The sequence below is a fragment of the Panicum virgatum genome, chromosome 2K, assembly GCF_016808335.1.
Source record: "Panicum virgatum strain AP13 chromosome 2K, P.virgatum_v5, whole genome shotgun sequence".
NCBI lineage: Eukaryota > Viridiplantae > Streptophyta > Magnoliopsida > Poales > Poaceae > Panicum > Panicum virgatum.
In genome coordinates, this window is record NC_053137.1 from 48,139,733 (window position 1) to 48,151,012 (window position 11,280).

Here is an 11,280-nt window from a genome sequence, read left to right on the forward strand (position 1 = left end):
CCGGTTTGACTGGTGGGCCTTAATGGGCCGGCCTATTTTTTTCTTTTTCTTTTTTGATTTAACTTTAAATCCCCGCAAACTATACTAAATGAACGAATTTTTTAGAAAATTTGATACCATTAGATTCATCGCAACTTGAAATATTTTTAGGAATTTTTTATTTTTTGAATTTGAATTTAAATTTTAAATTTTGGCCGGTTGGGTACCGACCGAAACCGGAACCGGTCCGGACCGGTTTGACCGGTTTGGTGAACCTTGGGTAGGAGCCGAGCAGCTATGTTGCTGCGGCCCAACGGCCACTCCGGCGGGCGAGGACAAAATGGTGCGTAATGGTATATCTCCACAAAATGTGAAATTGTAATGACATGTCCCCATTATCGTAAATAGTAACGGTGCATCTCAGAAATATAATAATTGTAATGGTATAGATCCAATTAATTTTTTTCTAGATCTAAATCTGTTTTCAGTTTGTCGTGCGTGGATGTCAAATATATGGTCGGGAAAAGCTAAATGTCACCTGACTGTTTCTTGTGACCTCCGCGCTCGAATTTCTATCAGTCCGTTTGTCATCGTTTATCATCTGCCTCTATCTAATCCAGCGAGCCGTGTCTGGTTTCAGAGTAGTTAGCTATTTTTTTTTGTAAAGGTTTCAATTTGTTTGATTAGGTTTGGTTTTTTTTCTAACAAAAAAAACCGATAATTCTTTTCTTTTCTAATCACTTCGTTCGCTAATTTTCGGTTAATTATATATTTTGTTCTCTTTATTGATGAACAGCAGTTACCCTGAAGATGCGCTTCAGAGTGGTTGGAGTGTAAAGTTGAATTTTCTTATTGAAGATGAACCCATGATCGAGTTCTCACAGAACCAACGCATCAGTATGGCATCAGTAGGAATGCAGCACCAAGAGCCCTGTACCACAGTACCAGTATGGCATCATGTACTATTCGATCCATACATTTCTACAGCCCATTCAGTTTACATGTCTAAATGGGCCATTTACGCAGAGCATTGATGTGCTTAAAAATTCAGCCCGCATTTAAAATGGCCCATTCTCGTTGTCACGTTTTCTGGAGATAAATCCGACCTTCCTTCCATAAACAAACAAAAATGCAGGACCTTCCACGTCAATACAGCTATACAGTGTCTTGCAAACAAAATTACAGCTAAACATTGCATCGTCCAGCGTCTGGCCGTGGCGTGGGCGGTGGATGCACCGTGGCATGCGACAGGTTAGCAGACCTCGTGAGTCTCATGTCTCTTTTATACAGAAATCTAGATCTGGTTCTTCCAGGCTTATTTTAAATCTGTTCCATCAGATATTGGGATATTAATTAGGAGTATTAAATCTAAACTAATAATAAAACAAATTATACTCGCTCCTTATATGAAAAGGAAGTTATTTTAAGTTTGTTGAGCTTGAAAATATGAAAGTGATGTAAGTGGATCTATTTTGAAATGTAGTTTCATAAAATTATATAGCAAAAAGATAGTGGTCAAAATTGTTTTTGAGACCGTGTCGATGTCTGAAATGATCTAAGCGAGTATAACTCTAGGTTAATTCGCGAGATAAATCTATTAAGCCTAATTAGCTCATTATTAGTCTATGTGATGCTACAATAAATATATATCAATTATGAATTAATTAGGCTATCTCGAAAATAAGACTTACATTTATACAGTTAATTTTATAATTAGCTTACATTTAGTCTTTCTAATTGATATCGAATCAGGTCCTTATTTTTCAGTCCATTGTCCTCAAGTGCAGAGAAACCACTTTAAAGCCGGCTTCGATTTCTGGATCTTACAAATGAAGATGCAACGCGAAGCCAGACAATAGCATCCTGACAGGAACCCATGGATCCGGACTCTGACGAGGTGGTGTTCGACCTCCCGGAGCACTTCCGCATCTACAAGAGCGGCCGCATAGATCGTTTCCACCGACCAGTGCTCGTTGCCGCGGGTGTCGACGGCGAAGCCAGCGGCGTCGCAACCAAGGACGTCGTCCTCGACGCCGCCACCGGCCTCACCGTGCGCCTCTTCCTGCCCAAGCGCCAAGAACGACCTTCCGGTAAGAAGCTCCCCGTCCTCGTCTTCTTCCACGGCGGCGGGTTCATCATCGAGTCCGCCAAGTCCGCCATGTACCACAACTACCTCACCTCCCTCGCCGCCGCGGCCGGTGTCCTCGGGGTGTCCGTCGACTACCGCCTCGCCCCCGAGCACCGGCTCCCCGCGGCCTACGACGACTGCTGGACCGCGCTCCAGTGGGCGGCGTCCGCGCGGGACGACTGGCTCGCCGAGCACGGCGACGCGTCCCGCGTCTTCGTCGCCGGCGACAGCGCCGGCGGCAACACCGTGCACAACGTGCTGGTGAGGGCGTCGTCGGCGGAAAACGCGGCGAGGATCGAGGGCGCGGTCCTGCTCCACCCGTGGTTCGGCGGGAGCACGGCCATCGAGGGGGAGCCGGAGCGCGCGGTCGTGAACACCGCCAAGTGGTGGGCCTCCGCGTGCCCGGACGCGGCCGACGGCGCGGACGACCCGAGGATCAACCCGACCGCGCCGGGCGCGCCGGCGCTGGAGCGCCTCGGGTGCGAGCGGATGCTGGTGTGCGCGGCGGAGAAGGACTGGGTGGCGGCGGCGAGGGACCGCGCGTACTACGACGCCGTGGCGGCGAGCGCGTGGCCCGGGAGCGCGGCGTGGCTGGAGACGGAAGGGGAGGAGCATGTGTTCTTCCTGCTGAAGCCCGAGTGCGACCGGGCCAAGGCGCTCATGGACCGCGTCGTGGCGTTCATCGCCGGAGCATGAGCTACACCGCGTTCATGGAGCAGGAGCAATTGTGTCTTGATGGAACGACGACTGCTCAGAATAGCGACGGAACAAGCTGGGTATCAGGATATCAGCAGTGGCCATGGTTCCCCATGCATTCATAAATCATAAGAAAGGCTACAATAAGAAGGTTTTTCTATTAAAAACTCTGTTAAGATTTGTTGTGGCCATTTAGATATGCTTTGTGCTGCTATGTTGGAATTTTCTTTTGTTAACTGAACGACATGCCGAGAGATCCCGTCAATTTCCATTCTTTTAGATCTATAAGCCTGTCTTCAATTTTTGGTGAATGATATGGCCGGCTTCGCAGATTTATGTTGTGTTCTGTCATTTCCTCTGCTTCTTTTGTGGTATTTTCGTTTGTAGAGTTCGCTTGGTTGTGAGCATCAATGGCTGGACTAGTGCATTTTCCCCCCATTGGGGATGTTCTAGTGAGTTTTAGTTTTTCCTCTTCCCCTTATGTCTTGTGAAAGAATATACTTCTAGGGTTGAATTTGTTCTAGTTAGTGCCATATGTGCACATTTGTGTTGTGTTAAATTTTGAAGAGTTTGAATGGCTATTTTATAGTTATTTTTTTTACACTTCTACACTCTATACTGCCTCCATGAATAAGATTCTAGAGAATCCTTTGCAGTCAGCAGCGATCTCACCAGCCTATTCCTCGCCCGGCACAGGCTCCACGTTTCCGGCAAGCACATAGTAAAATGCTCCGCGGGCCCTCGATCCTAGCTCAGTGTGTCACGCCGGTCTTTAAACTCTCAAAATGTGTTTCATGCTAGATCCGAACTACAGTTATTTGTGCTAAACTACACGTTACATGGGTGCTGATTGGGTGATGAGATGAACCTGATATGTGAAGCCCATGTGTCAACCCTGTCTCTCTTCTTCCCGTCCGTGCTCTCTCTCTCTCTCGTCTCCTTTACCGGCGGTGTGGCTTCCGCTCGCCTATGGGGCGGAGTGGCTGGGCTCTCCCTCATCAACTGAGCTCGTGTCAGCATGGCTTCTGCTCGACGCGGGAGCGGAGTGCCCATCAGAAATCAGGGTGGTTGGTTTTGATCCCGGGGTAAATCAAATGTTTTGAAAAGTTCGAAGTGTAGGTGTCCGGTTTTAGAGTTAGGGGGTTAAACTCGTTGACAAGTTTAGGAGAGCAATATAGACTTTTCTCTTTAATTTCTATAGGTCTAAACGACCATTTACGCAGAGCATTCATTGGCATACCAAAATATGGGCTTGCCATACCGATTTTTTTGACCAACACTTTGGCAATTTTAGAATAGCATTTGGCTAGATTGATTGCTTTTTGGCCTTCAACCAAATGAGTGCCAAAATTTATAGATTTACCCATATTTTAACACGTCAACATTTTGGAAGCAAAGCGCTCATAAGTCCTACCTTCCTTCCAAAAAAACAAAATTGCAGGACCCACCTTCCACATCAATACAGCTATACAATGTGTCGTCAAGCGTGGATGCACCGTGGTACACGACAAGTTGGCAGACGCCGTGAGTCGTGACAGATTGTCATGTCTCTTTTTTTTTCAGTCGTGGTACTCTCACCTCAGCTTCTTTCTGATTTGGATCCGAAGCGTACTTCTTTACTGAACTAATCACGCTGTTCACGGCTTGACTGCGAGAGACACGACAAGTTTGTTCGTCGCTATCGGCTATTCAGTTAGGCGACCGTCGATGAGTCTCCGCTGACTTAAGTCAGCGGGACTCGGGCCACTGACGTGTGGGCTCTACGTGAGCGTGGCCCACACGTCAGCCACAGTGTCACGTGGGAGGTGCGGCTTTTGCCTCGCTAGGGACTCGCTCGACGCACTGCGATTCTGCGAAGCCTTCTTTCTTCGATCCACAGCAACTCGGCAAGCCGGTCTGATCTGCCACGGCCATGGAGTTCCGCGACGACGAGGTAGTGGTTGGCTGCGACGCCTTCCGCATCTACCGGAGCGGCAAGATGGACCGCCTCCACCGCCCGGAGCGCGTGCCCGCCGGCCTCGACCCGGCCACCGGCGTCACGTCCAAGGACGTCGTCCTCGACGCCGGCACCGGCCTCTCCGCGCGCCTCTTCCTCCCCCGGCTCGGCGCGCGCGGCTCCTCCTCCGGAAAGCTCCCCGTCCTCGTCTTCCTCCACGGCGGCGCGTTCCTGATCGAATCCGCCGTCTCGCCGCAGTACCACGGCTACGTCGCGTCCCTCGCCGCCGCGGCCGGCGTCCTGGCCGTCTCCGTCGAGTACCGCCTCGCGCCCGAGCACCCGGTCCCCGCCGCCTACGACGACGCCTGGGCCGCGCTCCAGTGGGCCGCGGCGGCGCGGGACGAGTGGCTCGCCGACCACGGGGACGTCGCCCGCCTCTTCCTCGCCGGCGACAGCGCCGGCGGCAACATGGTGCACAACGTCCTGGTCCGGCTGGCCTCCGCTCCCCACCCGGCTGCGCCTAGGATCGAGGGCGCGATACTCCTGCACCCTTGGTTCGGAGGGAACACGTTCGTCGACGGCGAGGATGCGACAAAGGCCAAGGAGATGGCCATGGTCTGGGAGTTCGCGTGCCCCGGAGCGGCGGGTGGCGCGGACGACCCGCGGATGAACCCGATGGCGCCGGGCGCGCCGCCGCTGGAGAGCCTGGGGTGTCGGCGCGTTCTCGTGTGCGCCGGGGAGAAGGACTGGGCGACGGCGAGGGTCCGCGCGTACTACGCAGCCTTGGCCGCGAGCGCGTGGCCCGGGAGCACCGCGTGGCTCGAGTCGGAAGGGGAGGGGCACGTCTTCTTCCTCGAGAAGCCGGAGTGCACCAATGCTAGGGAGCTCATGGACCGCATCGTCACGTTCGTCGACGGATCCTGAGCACCCAGCTAGAGTGGCGCTACGCGCAATGGCGATTCGATCTGTGTTTGTATGATTCCGTTTCAGAGTTGGAGGAACGATTTGATTTGTACTCCTATTTGTAGGCTGCTTCTTACTAGAGGATATCGATTCCTTTGAGACAGAGGATGCCAATCTGAAACTGAAAATTAGTCAACGTGCGCGTTTGCATTTTGTATACAGAAAGCAAAAGGGGGCATATATATAACCGCAGGAGCGAGACACTCAAGTAAAATCACAACCTCCAAACAAATGAACATTACATTGTATAAAGCACGGTTGCATTACTCTTTTATTGATAAGTACCACACAAAGTCACAAGTCAAGCTTCTCCTGCTGCGTCAAAGGGAGCTGCCTAGTGAACAGATCTAAGAAGAAGCGGGGACTCCTGCACGCGAAGCCTCCTCTGCTCCTGTCACTGAAGCGCGGGCGGACGAGGCTCTCTGTATACGGCGTGACGTTGAAAATGCAGAGGTTCTTCCATTTCCTTGCCCGACGGCCCTGATACCTGATTCGATCCAGCCTGCACACGGTGCTCAGCTCGGCCTCAGGCTTTGCCAAATCATGGCTGTAGATGACGCGGCCACGCCACAGCAGAAGACGGCTCCCGCCGGCGACGAGAGCCATCGGGTGGCAGAGGTCCCGGGAACGGATGTTGTAGCGCTGCTCCCATCGGCCCTGGCCCCCATCGTCGTCCACCTTCATCGTCCAGATGGTCACGGACTCGTCTCCGGTGCAGGCCGTCAGGCACAGCTCCTGGCCGTGCAGCTCCTACAGTGAGAAGCTGTAGTGAAGCGCAGGGTCCAGCGACTCTGGCAATCCAGTGACGCTGAACTTCTCATCCGCCAGGCTCAGCCGGAGGAGACCCCGCGGCACTGGACCCTCGTTGTGATAATCATCGATGCGCCAGTACATGAACCCTTTGATGTGGATGCCCGTTTGCCAGTTCCACACTGGGTACGGCGGCCGTGTCATCGTCTCTCTCCATACGCCGTCGCCGCCGACGGTGAGCACCTCCATCCCCACGAGGTGGACGTTTGTGAGGAAGCCAGCGTAGATAGCCAGAAAGAAGGCCTGGACGACCTTGTACTTGCCGGTGCGTGGATCTCGGCCGAGGCCTGCGCAGTGGCAGCCTCTCGCGCCGTTCCGCTCGTTGCGCTCGCTGTCTGGCAGCGTGATGGCGTCCCTGGTGGCCGGGTTGAAGAGGTAGAGCTTGGTGTCGGTGAGGGCGAGCACCAGGCCGTCGCAGTGGGCGAAATAGCAGAATCGGTTGAACTCACCGGCGAAGTCCTTGGCGTGCTTGAACCTCGCCGCCTTGCCGCCATTGGTGGCGCATTGCTGCCACTGGTAGAAGCTGATTCGGCTGGAGAAGGTTCTTGGGGTGGTCTCCCCTGGGTCGAGGCGGTCGAAGGTGATAGGGGTGATGAGGAAAGCCGGGTCCTGCTCGCACCTGGAGGCGGAGCTCCGGAGGTGCGCGCGGATGAAGACGGGGTCGGAGACGACGGCTTGCCAGGCCTTGCAGACGGAGGTGCAGCGCACGAGGGACTTGACGGGTAGCCGCACCAGGATCTCCACGACGATCTCGTCGGGAAGCTCGGGAACGGGTTGTGCTTCGGATGTGCTCGCCTTCCGCTTCCTCGTCTTATTGTTTAGGGTTAATTGGATTCATGTCATTATAATTTTGCAAGTTTTGTGATCCGCCATTACAATTCACCTATTTCGAACGATGACATTACAATTCTTATATTCTCTGAGACATGTCATTTTATACTTATTTGATGCCCTCGGACCCACCTGCAGGCGCCCATATTACCGTATAGACCAAAATGCCCCTGCTACTATGATTCTCTCTCCACTCACACACAGCCGGCCCCACATGTCATCCCCTTCCTCCGAACGCGTCGCCGCCCTTGCTCCGCACGCGCGATGCCGTGCCGCACCTCGGCCCCTGCTCCACGCCGCCACCGGGCCGCGCTCCGCGCAGCGCCGGCACCGCCGTTCCGCGCCTCCGCCCTGCTCCGCGCACGCAGCGCCTGCGAGGCCCGCGCCGCCGCCGCCGTGCCGCGCCTCTGCCCCTGATCCCAGTCCCCCTCCTCCCCGTCGGGGCTGAGCGCGCGGGACTCCGCAAGAAACAGTACACAACGGCGGCGACGGCCCCGGCGGCCAAATCCCTCACCAAATCCAGCACAGCACAGAGCTCGCCGGCGGAGAACGGCTCGAGCGGCCGGGCGAAGCCTCTCCCGAGGGACGAGGTCGTCCGGCGCCTGCGCGTGCTGCGGCAGCACACCAGCCTCGCCACCGTCGACGTCAACAAATGCAGCATCGGCGCGCACCGCTCGGCCATCCCGGAGCTGGTGGGGCTCCTCCGCCGCGGCGGCCCGCGGGAGCGCCGCGAGGCGGCCACGACCCTCTACGAGCTCTGCAAGCTGCCGGAGAACCGCCGCCGTGTCGTGCGCGAGAGCGCCGCGCCCGCGCTCGCCGACTTCGCCGCCGTCGGCTCCGCCCGCGCCGTCGAGGTGCTCGGCTTCCTCGCCAAGTGCCGCGAGGGGCGCCAGCAGCTGTGCATCGAGCAGGCCGTGCTCGTCCTCAGTTCCTTCCCTCTCTGCTCTGCTCCGTCTGGCCACTCTGCTCCGGCCTCCGGCCACATATGAAGGGGACTTCCAATTCAGATGCTTGGGAGATCGATCCAGTAGGGAAACTAGAAATTCGATTGCCAGGGAGCTCGATTCGCTGGCCAATTTTGTCTCTCTGTGCTAGTTTGATTGATTTGTGAGGAAGATTTTGATTAATTTGGCAGAGAAGGCGAGGAAGCACTCCTCCAACAGCGGGCCGTCGAACCGCTGGACGATCTGCTCGAGCTTGCCGAACGGGAGAGGGATGGAGACGGGGCAGCTGTACGGGAGCCAGCGCTCCAACACGGGCGGCGGCAGCACCCGTGCCGCGGTTGATGCGTGCCCGCGTGGATGCCGCTCGTCTACTCGCTCGCAAGGGATATGGTGGAGTGCTCCGGTCCCACGCCATTGCTGTCCGCGCTTCAGCCCGTCGCCGCGTCGGGGCTGCCTCCTCGTCCGCCGCTGCAAGCAACGGCGGATCCCGGGCCCCGCCGCCGGCCTACTACTCCGACCCGTTCGTCCCCTGCAACCTCCTCTCCCCGGCCGTTGCCGACGCGCTCCTCATCGCCTACGCCCAGTGCGGCGACCTCCCCGCCGTGCTCGCGTGCTCCCACCTCACCGGGAATCCGCGCCTCGGTCGTGAGGCGCACGCGTTCGCCCTGAAGAGCGGACTTCTGGACGGCGACGAACGGTGGCGTGGAGCAGGGGCGTGGCGCAGCACGCCGGCGCCGGCGCGGGCCTCGCATGACAACGAGCAGAGGAAAGGAGAGGGGGGGGGAGAAAAGGACGGAGAAAGGGGATGACATGTGGGGCTGGCAGTCTGTGAGTGGAGTGAGAGAATTATAGCAGGGACATTTTGATCTATACGGTAGTATGGATACCTGCGGGTGGGCCTGGAAGCATCAAATACGTATAAAATGGCATGGCTCAAAGAAGATGTGAATTGTAATGACATCGTTCGGAATAGGTGAATTATAATGGCAGATCAGGGAGTTTGGAAAATTATAATGGCATGAATCCAATTAACCCTATTGTTTATGGCGTCCATGGAGCCAACACAGAAAAACAAAAAGGACAGGTGATTAGCGACGACTCGACAGGCGACATAGGGTGTGCGTGTATGTATACATGTAAATATACATCACGCAGATGATCGATCGACGCGGTCTCGAATCGGTCTCGGAACAGGGAAGCGTTTTCCTTTAACGACTTATTCGCAATTACTGACCAAACAGATATATAGAATAGGTATTAAAAAGATCAACTATAACCACGGACTTTTAGTGATTATTAAACAAATTTGAGCTAACAAAATAAAGATAGAGTTTTTCCAAACAGAGACGAATCCATCTATTATTTTATAATTCAAAGAAATAGTACAACAAAAATATCTATTATCTTATAATTCAAAGAAATAGTATTTGTATCGAATATGGTCAATAGATACACGAAACAGTAACAAGCAGTTGTTACATGCCGAGAAATCCGAAAGATCAGTGAGCTGGTCATTCATCAGAAAATTCACCTATATATCATTGCTTTTTTTTTGAGATTTTATATATAATTGCTCTATGCTCCACCGCTGGCCTGTTCTTTAATGGCGCTGCCCTGGGTCTGACATAGATATTATTGTGACAATGTTGAAGAGTACCGATTCTCAATGTAGAATGGTGCATTCCTTTTCCTCATTTATAGTAGACAAAGAATACTAGTCTCACATGCAATGTCTATAAATATTTCATTACAATTCCAGTAAAAACTATTACTAGGTGGTGGCCGACGGTGGCAGATACGAGGAGGCTTTGGAGCACGATGACCTCAGTGGCATTTCCTTCGCTTTCTTCTCAATATGAGAGCTTGCATGTGCATTAGACATTCATGGATGCAGAGTAGGTCTGCTAATGGGTTGGGTTGAAATGGGTTTTATGGGATGGGTTTTGAAATGGAATGTGTTTGGATGATTTAAAATGGGTTGTATTAGTTAATGGGGTGGGTCGGGGCGGATTCTATATAAATGCGGGTTGAGGCGGGTTGGGGTGGGTTGAAATGGATATTTTTTACAAAATAGTATAACTATATATAAATGTGGGTCCCACGTGAGAGCTGCACTCTGAAATTAAAACCACGTGTTTATATCAGAAAATTTTATCCAAATTGACTGAATTTTGTTGGAGATAACTCAGTACGACTGACAACTATTTTGCGCAAAGCAGTGTGGCTAGAACTACCTGTGGGCCCCACATGAAGAGCCGGACCCTGGAATTAAAACCTCGCGTTCACACTATAAAATTTTATCGAAATTGACTGAAATTTGTTGGAGATGACTCAGTACGACTGGCAGCTACTCTGTGCAAAACAGCGTGGTTAGAACTACACGTGGGCTCCACATCACGAGCCGGACCCTAGAATTAAAACCTCGCGTTCACACTATAAAATTTTATCAAAATTGACTGAAATTTGTTGGAGATGACTCAGTACGACTGGCAGCTACTCTGTGCAAAGTAGCGTGGCTAGAACTACACGTGGGCTCCACATCAAGACTCGAACCCTGGAATTAAAACCTCGCGTTCACACTATAAAATTTTATCGAAATTGACTGAAATTTTTAGAGATGAGTCAATATGACTGACAGATACTCTGTGCAAAGTAGTGTGGCTAGACATATATGTGGTCCCCACATTAAGTGTAGAACCACTAAATTCCTCTGCATAGTAGAACCCATGGGTTTTTATGGGTTACCCGCTTATAATGGGGCGGGTTGGTTAGAGTTGAGAAATTAACTAATTGGGTTGGGTGGGCTTGGGTATCTAAATATGTTAATTTTGGGTGGGGTTGGGTATCTAAATATGTTAATTTTGGGTGGGGTTGGGTATGGTGCGGGTTCCAACCCATTAGCAGGGCTAATGCAGAGGCAGTGTGGAACTGTGGATTGTGAGGCAGTGGAGGATCCAGAATTTCACTAGGGTACGAAAACTTAAGCTATATGG

At 52.8% G+C, this 11,280-nt stretch overlaps 3 protein-coding genes across 4 annotated transcripts; 2 read left to right on the forward strand and 1 right to left on the reverse strand.

Annotated features, from left to right (window-relative positions):
• Positions 1–1,776: 1,776 nt before the first annotated feature.
• On the forward strand, positions 1,777–3,086 carry LOC120681396 (tuliposide A-converting enzyme b1, amyloplastic-like). Its single transcript, XM_039962886.1, has one exon. It carries the CDS (start codon positions 1,856–1,858, stop codon positions 2,801–2,803), a length of 948 nt encoding a protein of 315 aa, XP_039818820.1. The 5' UTR covers positions 1,777–1,855; the 3' UTR covers positions 2,804–3,086.
• Positions 2,817–5,863, forward strand: LOC120681382 (probable carboxylesterase 12). 2 transcript variants are annotated; one of them, XM_039962879.1, is made up of 3 exons: positions 2,817–2,954; positions 4,245–4,505; positions 4,601–5,863. In XM_039962879.1, the coding sequence occupies exon 3, from the start codon at positions 4,716–4,718 to the stop codon at positions 5,661–5,663; it is 948 nt and encodes a 315-aa protein (XP_039818813.1). In that variant the 5' UTR covers positions 2,817–2,954; positions 4,245–4,505; positions 4,601–4,715; the 3' UTR covers positions 5,664–5,863. The 2 variants fall into 2 exon arrangements, with proteins under 2 accessions (XP_039818813.1, XP_039818809.1); XM_039962875.1 differs by lacking the exon at positions 2,817–2,954 and adding an exon at positions 3,130–3,255.
• Positions 5,864–5,911: 48 nt separating this feature from the next.
• LOC120695379 (putative F-box protein At3g10240) lies at positions 5,912–8,025 on the reverse strand. Its single transcript, XM_039978648.1, has 2 exons — positions 7,858–8,025; positions 5,912–7,322 (listed from the first exon to the last, which is right to left on the reverse strand). Exons 1-2 carry the CDS (start codon positions 8,023–8,025, stop codon positions 6,453–6,455), a joined length of 1,038 nt encoding a protein of 345 aa, XP_039834582.1. The 3' UTR covers positions 5,912–6,452.
• Positions 8,026–11,280: the final 3,255 nt, after the last annotated feature.

Coding starts and splice junctions, on each gene's coding strand:
- LOC120681396 (XM_039962886.1), top strand. CDS start 1,856: ATGGATCCGGACTCTGACGAGGTGGTGTTCGACCTCCCGGAGCACTTC.
- LOC120695379 (XM_039978648.1), bottom strand. CDS start 8,025: ATGGCCGAGCGGTGCGCGCCGATGCTGCATTTGTTGACGTCGACGGTG. Junction 7,323..7,857: donor TCTGTGCTGTGCTGGATTTG/GTGAGGGATTTG, acceptor CTAAACAATAAG/ACGAGGAAGCGGAAGGCGAG.
- LOC120681382 (XM_039962879.1), top strand. CDS start 4,716: ATGGAGTTCCGCGACGACGAGGTAGTGGTTGGCTGCGACGCCTTCCGC.